Genomic DNA, 19,614 nt, shown 5'->3' with positions numbered 1-19,614 from the left:
TGACAATCACAGTGTGATGGAGTCAGGCCTGCAAGTGTGGACTATTGATTTAGTCTGGAGTCATGAGTAGAAGGGGCAAAACCAGGGGGTGGACTGCAATGTAAAAGCATGAAGGGGGAAGGAGGGGGCCGCCGCTCCAGTCTGTTTCACCACTGAAAATATAAGAGGAGTTTTAAACTGTTCTCTCCCCTGTGGCTCAGTAATCACTAATAAGAACCCCCAGTGACCCATCAATGTCTAATGAACTTCACTTTCCGACCTTTTTTTTTCTAACTGACCATAAATCAGTAATGAAGCCTTGCCTAATAATATTTCAGTTTTCATTCGGCTGCCTGTATAGTCCTTTATCCCAACACTACCTAATGCTGCATATTACGGTTATTTATGCCCTGTGGTTGAGAAATTTCCTAGTGTCTGCAAAATGGTTGTTGTCACATTTAAAATTGTATAGACTGAAGGAAATTCATCTCACTAAGATAAGCAATTATGGCTATAAATGTAGTGTGCAATACAGGGTTAAACTGGTAAGAATACTACTGCTTCAGGATAGGCCATCACGGCCCACCAGAGTCGTTCTATAAATGGAACACACATGTTTTTACATCTGTACTTCTCAGCAGCCCCCCAAAAAAGCCTCCCTCTTATTAACCCGTCTTTCTTCATAAGCAAAACAGAGATTAGGAACCAAAGTTTATAAAGAACAACTTAGGTGACTATGGATGGTGAGTGCAAAATATAGTCAGAAAAACGGCTGTACTCCACCATAACAGTGAAAAAGTGTGGATATTTATTTAGAGTTGTTAGCCGGAGTATTACCACAGCAGCGCGTGTTACTTCATATAAGCAGCAGAATCCAACGTAAGGCAAACTGTGTTTAATATATGCAGCTTGAACTGGAACAAAATAAGAAAGCTTTGACAGTAACTACCGATATAATCTAGTCCATGTAACACATGTCTCTCTGTGAAGGAAACAGCAGCAGAATGATGCAATCAGTGAGAGTCCTCTGACCTTTTTGTACAAACTTTAACAATCACAGCATAGCTGACAAATGAACACTCATAGACATTCAATGCAGACTACAACAGGAATGGAGTTGTTGCATTTAAACTTATTCCAACACCCCCACTCAACAACTGCTTATCCTGTTAGTCCCATTGCAGTTCTGAATTCTTCAAACTTGGCTCTTGACAATGGCTTTGTCAAAACATCTGCTAACATCTTGTCAGATTCACAGTAAACAAACTTTAGAACTTCACGCTCTACTAAGTCACGCAAGTGATGATGTTTAACATCAATGTGCTTTGTTCTTGCACTTATCCTTTCACTGCTGGCGAGCTTGATACATCCTTGGTTGTCCTCATAGATAACAGTTGGTTCAGCTAGTGGTTTGCCGAATTCTTCCAAAAGTTGCTTCAACCAAATTAACTCTTGACTTGCATGAGCAGCTGATGTATATTCTGCTTCTGTAGAAGACAATGCAACTGACACTTGTTTTCTACTGGACCATGAGATTGAAGTGTGTCCTAACTTGAACAAGTAACCACTTGTTGATCTTCGATCACTTGAGTCTCCAGCCCAATCTGCATCTACATATCCTCTGAGAATTAGATCTCCTGATGCAGAAATCTTTAGACTTAACTCTTGGGTTGCCTTAAGATACTGAAGAAGTCTCTTAATTGCATTCCAATCTCTTTGGCGTGGCTTGCTTACACGTCGGCAGAGAATTCCCACTGTGGCTGAGATATCTGGACGGGTTGTGGTTGCTATGTATAGAAGTGCCCCCACTGCTTGTCTGTAACTGTCATTTGTGGGTAGCAGATCTTCTTCTCCTTCCAATTTTAGGTAAGATGGATCCATTGGAGTTGATATGCCTTTGGCTTCTGACATTCCAAACTGGTTTAGAACTGTGGAGATTTTAGAATTTTGATTAAGAAGAAAACTTCCATCTTCCTCTCTCTGGAATTGATCTGACCATATAAGAAAGGCGTTTAGCTGGAATTCCTTTATTTGATCTTTCTGATCTTCTGATCTCCTGAGGTTGGCTTGGTTCTTCTGTTTCTTTTTCAGTACTTTCAGAGCATATCCAGACTTCAGTATTTTCTTTGAGATTCTCTTCAATGTCTGGAATCACTGACTGAAATTCTTGTTCCTTAGGTTGAATTATTTGCGTAACCTCATGAAATTTGAGCGATACTGAGTTTTCATCAATCACTACATCTCTGCTGATTGTTACTGTGTTGGTCTGTGGGTGCAGGATTCTGTATCCTTTCTGAGTTTCACTGTACCCCACAAGAACTCCTTCCTTTGCATGAGATTCCCACTTAGAACGTTTTTCTTTGGGAACATGCACAAAAGTTTTGCTTCCGAATATCCTGAGATGCTTCAGGTTGGGCTTCTCACAGTTCCATAGCTCATATGGAGTTTTACTTGTAGCTTTACTTGGCAGTCGATTTTGAAGATAGGTAGCAGTCATGATGGCTTCTCCCCAATATGTTGTAGGTAGGTTTCCATCAAATAGCATACTTCTTCCACTTTCACAAAGAGTTCGGTTCTTTCTCTCTGCTGTGCCATTCTGCTCTGGGTTGTATGGAACGGTTGTCTGGAACACGATTCCATTCTTTTTCAGGATGGTTTGCACTTTACCACTTGTATATTCAGTTCCATTATCTGCTCGCAGTACCTTTGGTATTCTTCCAAATTTGTTAAGAACTGCAGCAAGATATTCTTCAAGTTTCTGTGGAACTTCATCTTTACTTTGAAGTAGGTAAGTAACAGTATATCTGGAATAATCATCAATGAATGTGAGAAAATATCTCTTCTTGCTGGGAGTAAGAACACTCATTGGACCACACACATCTGTATGTATCAAATCCAGTATCTGTGCAGATTTAGTAGTGCTTACTTTAGGAAACGATTTTCTGGACATTTTCCCTTTTAGGCAACTTGTGCACTTCATTGTTTGATTACACTGGTTGATTGCAATACCATTTGCAAGTTGAGCTAGTTTCTTTACTGCTTCTGGATCTCTGTGGCCTAGGCGTCTGTGCCACACATGAATACAGTCCTTATGAAAATCTTGTCTAGCACTGTAAACAGTTTCATTGCATTTCAGCTGATAAAGTTCATCTTTGATTTTTCCTTCGGCAAGGGTATGACCCTTCTTTGAAATGATGCATCTGTCATCCTTAAATGTAACTATATTTCCCTGTTGTGCAAGCTTCTTTACAGATAAAAGGTTACTTTCAAGTTTGGGAACATACAGCACGTCTTTAACTGGGATTTTTCTGACTTGTGCTGAGGATTGAACTTGACAATGGAGATAACCATCTCCTATTCCTTCTGATGTCATATAGTGACCATTAGCTAAAATTACCTTTTCAGACTTGCTTTCATCTAGATTAATGAAGAAATCTTTATCACGTGTCATGTGAGCAGTCGCTCCAGAGTCAATACACCAAACATGGTTTGCATATGGGCTTGTGCTGACCCCAAATGCAGTCGCAATACATGCATCTTCCTTCTTTACAGCTGTTTTAACCTTTTGATGACTGTCCTGCTTTTTAAACTGATTCATTCTTGCTTTCCACACTCTGCAGTCTGCTTTAAGGTGACCAGGCTTTTTACAGACAAAACATTCACGAGTTTCCTTTAAATGACTCTGAGCTTTAGAAAAGTACTGTGTCTTTAATGCTGCTTCTGCTTTGCATATATTATTGCTAATAGTCTCTGACTTTCTCTTGTATTCATCTGCAAGTTTCCCTTTCACATATTCTAGTGTGAGTTCATCATCTGGTCTGGCATCTAATGCAGTCACAAGCGTGTCATAACTTTCTGGAAGACCACTTAATAGTAATGCAGCAACATGAAAATCTTTAATTTCTTCACCAATACCCCTTAGGCGCTCCACAATCTCTAGGGTGTTTCTGATATAGTCCTGCATATGCTGGCCATCACTTAATTTAGACTGATACAGCTTTCTCATAAGATATAGCTTATTGCTGAGATTTGACCTTTCATGCACTTTCTGTAATTCTTCCCACATTTTCTTTGCAGTATCACATTTGCATACATGTACAATCTGGTTATCATCTATGCTGAGGGAAATAGTGCTTTGTGCTTTCTGATCAGTCTCTAGCCAATCACCCGGTACTGGGTCAGGCACAGGCTGTTCAATACATTTCCATGTACCCTCTCTTATAAGTAACATCTTTACCTTGAATTTCCAGGAGCTGTAATTGTGATTTGTGAGACTTGGCACTGTGTACTTCACTGCATTCCTTTCTGTAGACATTCTTGTCTCTTGTACCTTTTTTTTTTTTTTTTTTGTTACTGGCCCTTTAAGCTGCGCTGTCCGGTGCTCTGTACACTGCGGTACCTTTGCGTTCCGGTGTCCTTGTATTCCGGGGGTTCCTCTGTGCTGTCTGCGCTTGGCTCGCTGCTTATTCCGGTGACTGGGCTTTTTACCATTTACTTTCCGGTGGCTGGGCCCATAACCTGTTAGCCGGAGTATTACCACAGCAGCGCGTGTTACTTCATATAAGCAGCAGAATCCAACGTAAGGCAAACTGTGTTTAATATATGCAGCTTGAACTGGAACAAAATAAGAAAGCTTTGACAGTAACTACCGATATAATCTAGTCCATGTAACACATGTCTCTCTGTGAAGGAAACAGCAGCAGAATGATGCAATCAGTGAGAGTCCTCTGACCTTTTTGTACAAACTTTAACAATCACAGCATAGCTGACAAATGAACACTCATAGACATTCAATGCAGACTACAACAGGAATGGAGTTGTTGCATTTAAACTTATTCCAACAAGAGTAAATATATTATTGCATAGTAAACTGGTGCAACATTTTAGCTCATTAAAGGGAACCTGTCACCCCCAAAATCGATGGTGAGGTAAGCTCACCGTCATCAGGGGCCTATCTACAGCATTCTGTAATGCTGTAGAGAAGCCCCCGATGTAACCTGAAAGAGGAGAAAAAGACGTTATATTATACTCACCCAGGGGTGGTCCCGCTGCTGGTCCGGTCAAATGGGTGTCTCAGGTCTGATCTGGCGCCTCCCATCTTCATTCCATGACGTCCTCTTCTGGTCTTCACGCCACGGCTCCGGCGCAGGCGTACTTTGTCTGCCCTGTTGAGGGCAGAGCAAAGTACTGCAGTGCGCAGGCGCCGGGCCTCTCTGACCTTTCCAGCGCCTGCGCACTGCAGTACTATCCTCTGCCCTCAACAGGGCAGACAAAGTACGCCTGCGCCGGAGCCGCGGCTGAAGATCAGAAGAGGACGTCATGGAATGAAGATGGGAGGCGCCGCAGCGGACCAGAGACACCCATTTGACCAGACCGCAGCAGCACCGCCCCTGGGTGAGTATAATCTAACGTCTTTTTCTCCTCTTTCAGGTAACATCGGGGGCTTAGCTACAGCATTACAGAATGCTGTAGATAAGCCCCTGATGACGGTGAGCTTACCTCACCATCGATTTTGAGGGTGACAGGTTCCCTTTAAGTAATTATTATCTATGGGCTAATTAAATATCCACTTTTTTTTAACTGGAACTGCTAGTCTGGTGTGACGCCTTTTTTGGACAAGATAGACAGAATTCACTGGCCAGAGTAGATTAAATTGTTAAAAATATTCTTTATTGGGTATTTTTAAAATCTATCACTACAATTCCACCGAGGTCAGTGCTGGTTTACCTAGCAATTATATCCATAGCATAAAGTCCAATTGTCCTTCTGTGTAATACAGAGGACTAGACCTGCCAGATATTAAATTAAGTACTAAGTATTAGGGGATACTTTACACTGCAGCCTCACAGTACAGCACCTTTATCATAAGTACAGTAGGTGATTCCCAAGTATTAGAGCTTGGTTCCTTTTCCCTTATTGGGTAGGTTTCAGTCCTTATACAATCAATCTGCTGAGGATAACTTGTATATTGCCACATTTGAGATGTCTTTAGATTGGAGGATTGGAATGATAAGCAATTGGGGCAGGGTCATATGATGTACAAATATTTAACCTTATGAAGGGCCATATGCCTGATAGGAGATAGTTTGTTTTTTTTTAACTGCTGGTGTTGAAAGATATCATGGGCCCTGAATTGGTATGAGACATGAATTGGCCCATGTATTTTTATAACATCTTTAACAAAGGTTTCTGGATTTTACCACATAGGGATACTGAATTCTGTACTTTTTCTGACTGAAGATGGGACTGAGCCTTGCTGTGCATTCTGGCCATACTGGGCACGCTGACAATTCCTTTTTTTTAATGCCAGGAAAATGTTACCTGTCTGACTGCATAGTGCCAACTGGGTTGAGGAGGGATAATGCTTTTGGATGTTTTTTAAGGGATTCCTTAGAGCAGGGGTCCCCAACTCCAGTCCTCAAGGCCCACCAACATGTCATGTTTTCAGGATTTCCTTAATCTTGCCCAGGTAATAATTGCATCACCTGTGCAATGCAAAGGAAATCCTGAAAACATGACCTGTTGGTGGGCCTTGAGGACTGGAGTTGGGGACCCCTGCCTTAGAGCATTACTTATAGGAAATCCTAATGCTTCATCATAAGAAGATATTCTGGACAACAGTATGTTTGTGGGAACAGTTTGGGGAAGGCTCTTCTCTGTTCCAGCATGACTGAGCACAGTGCACAAAGAAATGTTCAGAAAGGCATGGATGGGCGAGTTTGATGTGACCTTGTCTGGCCCTCACACAGTCCTCATCATTGGTATGAACTCAGTGCGAAAAACAAGATAATCTTGTAATTATGATACCTTTTAATGGCTAACAAAAATAAAATAACTGCAAGATTATCTTGTTTTTCACACTGAGAGCATTATTTTTTCAGTAGGCTAACATGGTACCAAACCCCTTTTTTTTTTTTATATGAACTAGAACAGACGTTGCAAAAATATTTTGGCCATAACCATTCACATTCTACAATAAACGTTACCTTCCTCTTCCTCCTCAGGTATGAAATCAAAACGAATGGAAATGTCCGTATCCCGTGTTGCTCCCATAAGAGAGAGGCATACGATCTCCCCATCAGGGCCCATTATAAGGCTTCCTACAGAACTTCCTTTACAGCACTCTTTAAAAAAAAACAGACATATATGAAGCTAATTTATGCAAAGTTATGTGAGAAAGAGAAAAGTTATCGCAGTTAACATATACTATATTTATCCAACAGCTGCAACAATAATCGAATAAAATGGAAAAAAACAGCATGTGCAACCAACATATTAGGAAATATTATTACAATACCATTATAAATCAACTCAAACAGTAAATCTTGTCATCTAATTTCCTGTTCTTCCTTGCAAGAGGAGTTTGTATGGAAAGTTGAAGCTTGCGTGCTGCTGCTCCATGCAAACTCTATAGGAGATACGTGTACATTATTCTTTAAAAGTGTTGTCTGGTCTTATAGTACAAGTCCGCATTCACTCTGTCGCTGTAGACTTGTGAATCCTCATAACACATGCATTGCGCACTGTGAGGATTCTCAGTGCCTGCGCCAGGAGGCTGATGTGTTTAAAAAAAAAAAAGGTGTCGAAATTTCCCTAAAAAGTTGTTTGGAATGAATCAGCTCAATGGTTTATGTGCCGCTGTAAGGTATAGCTTTATGATCTAACATGACAACCTACACAGTACAACCGCGAATGAAAAGTCTTCAGAACACTGGAGTCTGAAATTGTACAGAATTAACAAGCAGCATCATGACTTAGGCTACGTTCACATTAGCGTCTTGCGGTGGTGCGTCGGGCGCCACCGCGGCGACGCATGCGTCATGCGCCCCTATATTTAACATGGGGGCGCATGGACATGCATTTGCATGCGTTTTGTGATGCATGCGTCTTTTTTGCTGCAAGCGTTAGGGCGCAGAGGACGCAGCAAGATGCTTTTTTTTGCGTCCAAAATCCGGCAAAAAAAGGACGCATGCGTCACAAAACTATGCGTTTTGCATGCGTTCTTGTTTGCGCTGTGCGTTGCGTTGCCGACGCAGCAGCGCACAACGCAAATGTGAACTTAGCCATAGATGGATCTCCATGCTATTAACGTAGCATGTCGTCCTCAGTAGTTGTAATGTTTCCTGCAAAATACTGCACCAAACATTTCTTTTGTGATTCCAGTCTAAAGAATGAACTTCAGTATGGCCAATTCCTTTCTTGTTATCTGGGATAAGCCATCCCCAGAGCTTTCCGGCAGTGGATTACTCCCCTCCCACTAAAAACACCTGCATGCTATGGGGTTGTGAGGAACACTTGTCAGCGAAGTGACTATAATAATAATAATCTTTATTTATATAGCCCCAACATATTCCGCAGCGCTTTACAGTTTAACAGTTTCAAACACAACAGTCATAAGTAACAACATTAACAATACAATAAAGTGAAATAAGACGACCCTGCTCGTGAGAGCTTACAATCTACAATGAGGTGGGGGAGATACAAAGTACAGGTGTGTATTTACAATGATGGTCCAGCCATCTTCAGGGAGTGGGGGATAGGTGGAGATAGTGAGTGGGCTACACACACACTAAGGGTACCGTCACACCATACGATTTACCAACGATCACGACCAGCGATACGACCTGGCCGTGATCGTTGGTAAGTCGTAGTGTGGTCGCTGGGGAGCTGTCACACAGACAGCTCTCTCCAGCGACCAACGATGCCGAGGTCCCCGGGTAACCAGGGTAAACATCGGGTTACTAAGCGCAGGACCGCGCTTAGTAACCCGATGTTTACCCTGGTTACCAGCGTAAAAACAAACAAACAGTACATACTTACATTCCGGTGTCTGTCCCTTGCCATCTGCTTCCCGCACTCACTGACTGCCGGCCGTAAAGTGAAAGCACAGCACAGCGGTGACGTCACCGCTGTGCTCTGCTTTCACTTTACGGCCGGCAGTCAGTCAGTGCGGGAAAGCAGACGGCAAGGGACCTGACAGACACCGGAATGTAAGTATGTAGTGTTTGTTTTTTTTTACATTTACGCTGGTAACCAGGGTAAACATCGGGTTACTAAGCCCGGCCCTGCGCTTAGTAACCCGATGTTTACCCTGGTTACAAGCGAACGCATCGCTAGATCGGTGTCACACACACCGATCTAGCGATGACAGCGGGAGATCCAGCGATGAAAGAATGTTCCAAACGATCTGCTACGACGTACGATTCTCAGCAGGATCCCTGATCGCTGCTGCGTGTCAGACACAGCGATATCGTATGGATATCGCTGGAACGTCACGAATCGTACCGTCGTAGCGACAAAAGTGCCACTGTGTGACGGTACCCTTACACATAAAATGACTTTGATTAGGGAACGTGATAGGCCGCTCTGAACAAATGTGTTTTGAGCGAGCGCCTAAAACTGTGCAAATTGTGAATGGTCCTAATATCTTGGGGTAGAGCATTCCAGAGGATTGGAGCAGCACGGGAGAAGTCTTGGAGTCGGGAGTGGTAGGTACGGATTAGTGCAGAGGTCAGTCGAAAGTCGTTCGCAGAGTACAGTGGTTGGTTAGGCCGATAGACAGAAATGAGGGAAGGGATGTATGGGAGTGCCGCACTGTGGAGAGCTTTGTGGGTGAGAACAAGTACTTTGAATTGGATTCTATAATGAATGGGCAGCCAGTGTAATGACTGGCGAAGAGCGGACACATCTGAATACCGATTAGCTAGATGGACAACCCTGATTTAGAACCAGTTTTAGACAGATAATGAGTCATTAACCCCATATTGCTGAAGGTTATTGTCACCATCCTGACCAGGCCAAATTTTTCAATTCTGACGACAGTCACTTTATGTGGTAATAACTCTGAAATGCTTCAACATATCTCAGTGATTCTGAAACAGTTTTTTTTTTTTTCATCACACATTATACTTTATATTAGGCCTAGCTTACACGTTCAGTATTTAGTGAGTTTTTTACCTCAGTATTTGTAAGCCAAAACTAAGAGTGGGTGAAAAATACAGAAGTGGTGACGTGTTTATCTCATACTTTTCCTCTGATTGTTCCACTTCTGATTTTGGCTTACAAATACTGAGGTAAAATAATGACCAAATACCGATCTTGTGAACGTGGCCTCAGTGGTATATTTCAGTCAAAACAATTGGAAATCTAGAAGAAAAAAAGAAAAATCGCAATTTTCAAACATTTAATTTTTATGCCCTTAAAATAGATGGTCATGCCACTAAAAATAATTAATAAATAACATTTACCACGCATCTACATTACATCAGCATAATTTTTTAAACATATTTTTTTGTGTTACAACATTTTGTAACATAATTTACAAAATGTATTTTATTAGGGACCACTTCACATTTGAAGAGACTTTTGGGGACCTATATTTAACAAAACACCCAAAAGTAACACCACTTTAAAAACTGCACCCTTAAAGGGTATTCAAAACCACATTAAGGCCACATTCACACGTTGCGTTCTGTCCTGCGGGTTCTCCCGCAGCGGATTTGATAAATCTGCAGGGCAAACCCGCTGCGGTTATCCCTGCAGATTTATCGCGGTTTGTCCTGCGGGTTCCGCTGCGGGATTTTACCCCTACTATTGATGCTGCATATGCAGCAATATGCAGCATCAATAGTAATGTTAAAAATAATAAAATAATTATATACTTACCCTCTGACGTCCCGATCTCCTCGGCGCTGCAGGCGGCGGTCCGGTTCCAAAGATGCTGTGCGACCAGGACCTTCGGTGACGTCACGGTCATGTGACCGCAACGTCACCTAAGGTCCTGGTCGCATTACAAACCTGAGACCAGACGGCCGCGTGCAGCGCTGAGACTTCAAAGGTGAGTATAGCTTATTTTTTATTTTAATTCTTTTTTTTTTTTTACCACAAATATGGTTCCCGGGGCCTGGAGGAGAGTCTCCTCTCCTCCACCCCGGGTATAACCCGCACATTATCCGCTTACTTCCCGCATGGTGTGCACAGCCCCATGCGGGAAGTAAGCGGATCAATGCATTTCTATGGGTGCAGAATCGCTGCGATTCTGCACTAAGAAGTGACATGGTCCTTCTTTTTTTCCGCAGCAATTCTGCGCGTTTTTTTTCGGGATTTTCCGCATCATGTGCACTGCGGTTTTTGTTTTCCATAGGGTAACATTGTACTGTACCCTGCATGGAAAACAGCTGCGGACCCGCAGCGGCAAAATCGCGGCGGTTCCGCAGTTAAAACCGCATAGTGTGAACATACCCTTAGGAAGTTTGTTAACCCTTCAGTTGCTTCACGTGAATTAAAACAACAAAAATTTGTTATTTTTCCCAAAAATGTTGCTTTAGCCCCAATGATTTATTTCCAGAAGGGTTAGAGGAGCAATGCACCTATTTGTTGTGCAATTTCTCCTGAGCACGATGATATCCCAAATGTGGTCAAAAGCTACTGAGTGCATAGCAGGGCTCGGAAGGAAAGGAGCGCAATTTGGACTTTGGAGCACAGTTTTGGTTGGAATATATTATGGACACCATGTTGCATTTGCCGAGCCCAGCCTCGGAGGTACCAAAATAGTAGAAACCCCGCAGGTGACCTAATTTTGGAAACTTCACCCCTAAAGGAATTCAACAAATGTGTGGTGAGGTGAGCATATTGAACCTACAGATAGTTCACAGAATTTTTTAATATTGGGATGTGAAATTGAAAAATTACATTTTCCACAAAAATGTTACCTTAGTCCCAAATTTATAAATTTTCCCAAGAGTAGAAGGAGAAAATGGCAGCACAATATTTTGTGCAATTTCTTATGAGTGTGCCAATACCCTATATGTGGTTTAGCAGAGTCAAGTAGGCTAGGGTTAAATCCTAGCTCTACTGGCTTTGATTTCTGCACCTGGCTAGCTCTGCATATAACCAGGCATGGTGTTCACCTAAGTCAGTCAGCTGGGGTGAAGCTGACCAGAGTGGATTTGTGTTGAAGTTGAAGAGAGAGACAAGCCACAATCTCTTTCTGAGAGGAGTATGCACAGTGTACACCAGTATCATGGGTTGCTATGGACGATAGCTGTTTTGTTTGACCAGACTGGGACTAGCTCAGCTGTGTATGAGTAGCAAGGGTCTGTGTTTAGTTAACGCCTGGACAAGGCTAGGGATTTATGTGTGTGTTTTTTGTTTGATACTGTGCAACCAATGAAACATAAATGCAACATTGTTTTCATACCAGAATTCAGTGTGTGTGTGAATGCTACTGACTACTACTGTTTGAGTAAAAGGCAAGGCATGGAAGGGATGAGGCGCGATTTGAATTTTGGAGCACCATTTTGGCTTGAATTGTTGCATTTGAATAGCAATGGACTTGCCAAAACAGCACAAACTCCTACAAGTGACCCCATTTTGCAAATTGCACCTTTTGAAGAATTCCTTTAGTGCTATAGTGAACATTTTTAACCCTAAGGCTAAGTTCAGATTGCGTTAGCGCCTAGCGCTAGCGGATTGCGCTAACGCAATGTGTTTTAAAGGGGTCACGTTAAACGTCCCCGCTCTTGCAGATCTCCGATCTGCGAGAGTGGGGAACGGACCGCGGGCGCGCCTCGGACGCTGCAAGCAGCATCCGCGGCGCGCCACAAAACACCGGCACATCGCTAGCGCGTGCCGAAAATGGCACGCGCTAGTGATGCGCGTCCCCATTGCTGTTAAAGGGCGTGCTAACGGACGCATTGCACGGCGTTAATTTCGCCGTGCAACGCTGTCCGTTAGCGCGGTCCCATTAACGCAATGGGAACCTAGCCTAAGGCAAGCTACAGAATTGTAAAGCAATGGGTTCAGTAAATGGAAAATTACCACTTTTTCCCAGCAAAATGTTGCTTTGGCCTTATGTTTTTAATTTTCAAAAGTGTTAATAGGAGAAAACAAATGGTACAATTTGTTACGCAATTTTACCTGAGTATGCCAATACCCAATATGTGTTCGAAAAGTACTTTTGAGGTATAGTGCAAAGCTTAATTGGAAGGAGCACCATATTGGAGTTCAGATTTTGCTGCAATGGTTTGGAGGTGCCATAAGTGACCCCAAATCCACTTCACGCCCATCTTTCTCCTTGGACAAGACCAAGATTCCATTTATGATCTCTCCGCTGTCTAAACAAGCCCTGGCTTGGGCAAACCCCATTTGGGAACGTGGAGGTTCTGAGACTCGCAATTTGGGGAAATTCCTGGAGATGTTCCAAGCAGTGTTCGAGGTACCAGGGCACACCTCCTCAACCAACTCATCCCTTTTGACTCTGAGTCAAGGCATGGACACCGTGGCTCAGTATGCTTTTACATTTACGTACCTTGGCTACAGAGGTGGCTTGGAATGATTAAGCCCTGGTAACGACCTTCTGGCAGGGTCTGTCCGGTTGCATTAAGGATGAATTGACAGCCAGAGATCTAACATCTTCCCTGGAGCCTGTGGAGAAAATTTTTTCCCCTATCATCTCGGAAAGGTTTGTCTGGCCAAAAATGGAGGGGGGTGTAAGTGGAAGGGGTGCTGTCACACTGGCGGCTCCCGCACTTTCTCTGCCCCATTCTACTCCCTGAGCTCATCACTCTTCTCCTCTTAGTCTCGAGGCATCACACCAAACTCCCTCTTGCAGCATTAGCAGCATTGCTACATCCTCCTCTTGCTAAGAATTTCCACCTGGCTATAGGAAGGCAGGGCCAAACTCTGCAGGAATTTAACCTGTGTGTCTTGCAGAATTTAAGTTCCCTGGTCTATCCCTGCCAGCAGGGGATATATTAAGCAGCTCCACCCTGCACACCATGCCTGAACTTAAGTTCCTAGTGCAGTTCATCTCCTAGTATTCCGTTTAGTGTATTATAGTGTTATCTCTCCTGTTACCAGCCCAGGCATTTTGCTCCTTTCATCTGATTTCTTCCGATCCTGTGCTGCCTACCCCGACCTCTGACTGTCTAAGTCTCTGCCTGTGTCATCTGTACATTGTATGCCTGTCTTGACACATTGGCCAGCTGCTGCAGGTCGGAGGACTTCTCTGGAGTAGCACCAGGTGGCTACCCTAATGGCCCAAGCCTATCATCATCAGAGGCTCTAGTGAAGACCAGTAGTGACTTAATCAGGTCCCCCAGGGTAAGCCCGGCCAGTGGTGCAGTGGCTCCACAGCCACAGCGATCACACCCTACATGTAATCGGAAACTATTGGCCCCCCAGGGTAAGCCTGGCCAGTGGTGCAGTGGCTCCACAGCCACAGCGATCACACCCTACATGTAATCGGAAACTATTGGCCCCCCAGGGTAAGCCTGGCCAGTGATGCAGTGGCTCCACAGCCACAGCGATCACACCCTACATGTAATCAGAAACCATTTTTCAAGCACAGTGGAAAGCTTAAAAGGAAAGGAGCTTTATATTATAGTGCAGATTTTTTTTTAATGATTTGCAGGTGCCACGTGATATTGGCAGAGCCCCTGAGGTGCCAGAACAGCAAAAGCCCCCCATAAGTGAGCCCATTTTATCAACTACACCACTCAATAAATTCATCTAAAGGTGTGGCGATCATATTAACACCACATGTGTGTCACAGAATTATACATTATTGGGCGTTGCAGAGAGAATAATTACATTTTTACCGCAAAAATGTTTTCTTTTAGCCCCAGATTGTGCAATTTCACACAGGGAAATAGGTAAAAATAGCATCAAGATTTGTCACACAATTTCCTTTGAACTTGGCAAAACCCATATGTGGCTGTACAGTACTGCTTAGCCACACGGTGAGACTCAGGAGGGAAAGAGTGCTATTTGACTCTCGGAACTCAGATTTTCTTAGAATAGTGTCACAGTCAGCTGCAGCCGCTGATGCGGCCCAGCCCATAGAGGCCCCCAAGCCGACCGACCTCAGAAGGCGTGGGGCGAGCACCCCCCTGGGACGCAATACGGACCCTTTATACCGCAGAGGGGAACCCAGGACTACCCAAACTAGGGGAAGGCAGAGACCGGAGTTCTGTGGCAGCTGTTGTGAATTCTGCTTTTGGGTTCCCTCCAGTGGTTGTAGGTGGGAATGCAGTTGTCTCTGAGTCGCAGTCCTGGCCAGGTGTATCTGCTGATTGCAGTTCTGACTGGGATATTTAGGTGTGCAGGATTCTTTAGTCCTTGCCAGTTGTCAATTTTTCTTGTGAAGTGTTGGATCACTTTCTGGCTTCTCCTGCTTAGCTGCCAATTCAGCAAAGATAAGTGTCTGTTTCTTTTTCTGTGGCACACATGCAGTGTGCTTATATTCTGTGCTATTCATTTGTTTTTCTCTTGTCCAGCTTAGACTGTGTCAGTGTTTTCTCAGTCTTGTTGGATTCTCTGGAGTTGCAGATATACGCTCCACATCTTTAGTTAGATGGTGGAGTTTTTGTATTTTCTGCTGTGGATATTTTTGGAAGGATTTTTAATACTGACCGCTTAGTATCCTGTCCTATCCTTTCCTGTTTAGCTAGTGTGGCCTCATTTGCTAAATCCTGTTTTCTGCCTGCGTGTGTCTTTTCCTCTACTACTCACTCACAGTCAATATTTGTGGGGGGCTGCCTATCCTTTGGGGTTCTGCTCTGAGGCAAGGTAGAATTCCTATTTCCATCTATAGGGGTAGTTAGTCCTCCGGCTGTGTCGAGGTGTCTTGGTTTTGTTAGGCACACCCCACGGCTACTTCTAGTTGCGGTGTTATGATCAGGGTTTGCGGTCAGTATAGTTACCACCTACTCCAGTGAAAGTTTTCATGCTGCTCCAAGGCCACCTGATCATAACAGGCAGCTGAACATGTGGACAAGGAAAGAGACACGTAGGACTTGATTACACCACACAACTTCCGGTATAGAGAAAGTAAAGTTTACTAAAGTAAAGTAACAGTACATAAACAAAACATAATGATGTCAGGCTCCCAATTCCACACCTCCCAGAAGGGTACCACCCAGTGGACCCCAAGACACCAACGGATCACCGAGGCACACATAGGAAGGACATCAGGACACAGGCAGGACATCAGGGTACACAAGGTCACCAGGACGCAGGCAAGACATCAGGGTACAGACAGGACATCAGGGCATCTGGATACAGGCAGGGCATCAGGAATACCGGATAGACATCTGGGACACTGACGTGGCAGCCCTGGTCGTCGGCTGGGACACTGGCGTGGCAGGCCAGGGCATCAGTTACATCAGGACATCGGGCACAGGAAGGACATCAGGGAACACGAGGTCATCAGGACGCAGGCAGGACATCAGGACATCTGGACCCAGGGTCACCGGCAGACATCAGACAGGAGTTTAAACAGAAGGATGAATGACCTCGGGGAGATCAAAACATCCAGACAGGAGTTGTTCGGTTCTGGACATCCGACATGACCTAGAGGCATCACCACAGTCATCAGGCTCCAAGGTCCAGACAGCGGTCATCAGGTTCCAGACTGCGGTTGTCAGGCTCCGAGCATCGGACCTAGGAAGAAACTCAAGCGGGATAATGCTAGATCCACAGGATTGCTGGGCTTACCAGGAGCTAGCACCGCATGGTAGCCAGAGCACAGAGTAATAGATGCTCAGCAGAAACACCGGCTACAAGAACCTCAAAGTCACTGGGTATGAGACTCCAGATGAAGAGGGATTCCAGGAACATAATATAGCAGACACAGTTCAGACAGGGTCAGGTACAGGACAGGTACAAGATCAAGGATTCGGGCGTGGATATACCACCTCCAGGACAGGCGCCAAAACAGGAATCAAGGCTAGGACTTTGGTACCAAAAGATAGACAGGAGAGGTGCAGGAACACAAACACACATAGCAAAGTTCCTTAGCTTTGTGAATAGCTTAGGCCCCGCCCATAGGGCAGGGGAACTTTATATAGGAGCTGCCCCTCAGCAATTGGCTGGGGACAACATTTCAAGTACACACACTAAGGCCGGCGTCACACTGGCGTATTGCATCTGATGCGAGATCATCAGATGCGATATGCCCCTAATGAATCCTTTGAGCCACGCCCCATTGATAAAGACCATAAAGATTAGCTCTAAATGTAGGGTCCCATATCTCTGGAACCCTGTTGCAGGTTGGAAAAACAAACAAACTTGTGTAGGTCATCTCTAACCTTACATTTAAGGTACCGTCTCACAGTGGCACTTTGGTCACTACGACGGCACGATCCGTGACGCTCCAGCATCGTAACAATATCGCTCCAGCGTCGTAGACTGCGGTCACACTTCGCAATGTACGACGCTGGAGCGATAATTTCATGACGTATTTGCGATGTAGAAGCTGTTGGTTACTATGCGCACATCGTATACAATATCGTGCACACCTTTGTTACACCATGCGATCATGCCGCCACAGCGGGACACTAGACGACGAAAGAAAGTTTCAAACGATCTGCTACGACGTACGATTCTCAGCGGCGTCCCTGATCGCAGGAGCGTGTCAGACACAGCGAGATCGTAAGTATATCGCTGGAACATCACGAATCGTGCCGTCGTAGCGATCAAAATGCCACTGTGTGACGGTACCCATACTAGTCAGAAGGTCACAGGTCTCACTTCAGTTATTTGATGAAAAAATAACACCGTTTAAGATAAATTCTTCAGTGCGAAGTATCTTTCTCAGTAGCGGGAGATGGCAACCTTCAGCTATTTCAGGAATTATAAAAATGAGCTCCAGATGTTCAGGTACAGTAACCAAGCAGGAATTCAATATACCATTACAATGTTGCTGAATACTTGTCTTTTTTTATCTTAAAATTGTAACAAACTTCCACCTGTGAGAAATATTAGGTTTATACAGATTTTCAGAGTTCCTAGTGGTGGTGCAGCCACGTTTCGGTTATGAGAAATACTGACTTGTAAATGTAATGTGCTGCCTTTACATATGGCTTTTACTGATCAGTGGTTGTTTGAATACCGTTTACACAGGCAGGCAAAGCATACGGTGTGCACTGAGCCATCTATACTATATCACCCAGTGCACATGTACTGCACAGAAAAATGTCAGCCTGAGTCCTGTTTACCCAGAACATTGCACCACTGGGAAGGATGATCTTTTATGCAGTATGAAAGATCATTTCACCAGATGATCGAGTGGTTTGTTTGTTCATAGGGTGATCATCGGTCTGTTTACACAAAAAAAATCATAAAATTAGTGTTTTTAGCAGTACTCGATGATTGTCTTGCAGTGTACTGTAAATGCCCCTTTACTCTAGTTCTTTCAACCACTACCCCAGATGCAGCCCACTTAAACTGCCGTCACACTAGCAGTATTTGGTCAGTATTTTACATCAGTATTTGTAAGCCAAAACCAGGAGTGGGTGATAAATGCAGAAGTGGCGCATATGTTTCTATTATACTTTTCCTCTAATTGTTCCACTCCTGGTTTTGGCTTACAAATACTGATGTAAAATACTGACCAAATACTGCTAGTGTGACTGCAGCCTAACTCACTAGCAACTTAATGGAGGAAAGAGTTACATTATAGCACCGAGCATGCAAACACACCCAAAGTTCATAGGGAGTGCTTGACCAGGAGATGACTGGTCTTATTCCAGGTGTTCACATCAATGTGATTTTCCGGAATAGCGGCTACTGCACTCATGATATTACTGTGTAAATGAAGAGAGATTTTGCTGTGATCTTTTTTTTCATGCATAATGTGCATTACTAATAAGAGGTGTTTTTCTATTTATGTAATGTTCTTAATTGTACAGATCACATTTATTGGTCATTGTACAATACAATGTGCAGTGTACGTGGCTTTCTGTTCTGTAAGAGGCTGCAGATCCCAGACTATCACAATGTTTTACCTTTCAGTTCTTCAGGTAGAGATCCTCTAATGATTCCAGTTGGCAAACCTTTTGCATTTATTGCACTGGCATTGTTGCCTGCATTCGATGCCTTTAAATTTGACTTGCTGGTTTGGTTTCCGGGTCCCTTTTTGCCATTTATTGGGGGTAGTGAACCTAGTTGAGAGGCTTCTGGGACTTCAAGATCACCACCTTGTAGAAGGAAACAATAAAATTTAGGTGCTTGACCATCGACCATGCGGTACTTGATTTGACACATTTACTTTATCAATTTGACACAAGCTATAGACTAATTTTTTGTCATATACTTCACTTGCATCTTGCCCAGCGATCAGTGGAGAATGCGTTAATTTATCTAAAGCTCAATGATAAATCCAAACGGTTTTAGAAACTGAAACAAAATAAATACAACACAAAAACCCCATATACATTACATAATACAAATCTCTATCACCTCTCATTCCACTTTCCATTTGTATTTGGTATATTTTCCCTATATATGACATTATAACAAGCGGCATATCTGCAGGATATAATCATAATGAGCTCGGCTGTCCTTAGCTCCTCTTGGTGAGCAGCCCTTGAAATCCATATAGAGAATTGAATGGGAGACACAACTCTCCATTCAGTTCTATGGGAATTATAAAAACAGCAAAGCAACTGCTGAGTAACAGAGAGATCCTAGTGAGTAAGTGGCTGCCTAATGGGGTGGGACGAGCTTCAGAGACCCTCCATTCTTCAAATATGTGGGAGTCTCAGAGGATAATCCACCAATGTCTATGGCTCCTTGAAAACGACCTGATTGGTGTTTTGGATACACTTTCTATATACGGTACATTGAAAGCAT

At 43.7% G+C, this 19,614-nt stretch overlaps 1 protein-coding gene across 3 annotated transcripts in view; it reads right to left on the bottom strand.

The window, feature by feature from the left end:
* The window catches only part of KIAA2012 (KIAA2012 ortholog), a 401,298-nt gene that overhangs the window by 221,215 nt on the left and 160,469 nt on the right, over positions 1-19,614 (bottom strand). For all 3 annotated transcript variants that reach the window (XM_069733571.1, XM_069733572.1, XM_069733570.1), the window contains exons 10-11: positions 18,768-18,959; positions 6,966-7,103 (exon numbers count right to left, since the gene is read on the bottom strand). In XM_069733571.1, coding sequence (XP_069589672.1) covers positions 6,966-7,103; positions 18,768-18,959 — 330 coding nt within the window. The remainder of the gene's footprint in view (positions 1-6,965; positions 7,104-18,767; positions 18,960-19,614) is intronic.

The sequence above is a fragment of the Ranitomeya imitator genome, chromosome 7, assembly GCF_032444005.1.
Source record: "Ranitomeya imitator isolate aRanImi1 chromosome 7, aRanImi1.pri, whole genome shotgun sequence".
Lineage (NCBI taxonomy): Eukaryota > Metazoa > Chordata > Amphibia > Anura > Dendrobatidae > Ranitomeya > Ranitomeya imitator.
The sequence above is the reverse complement of the archived record's forward strand: the minus strand, read 5'-3'. Positions and strand labels throughout refer to the sequence as shown.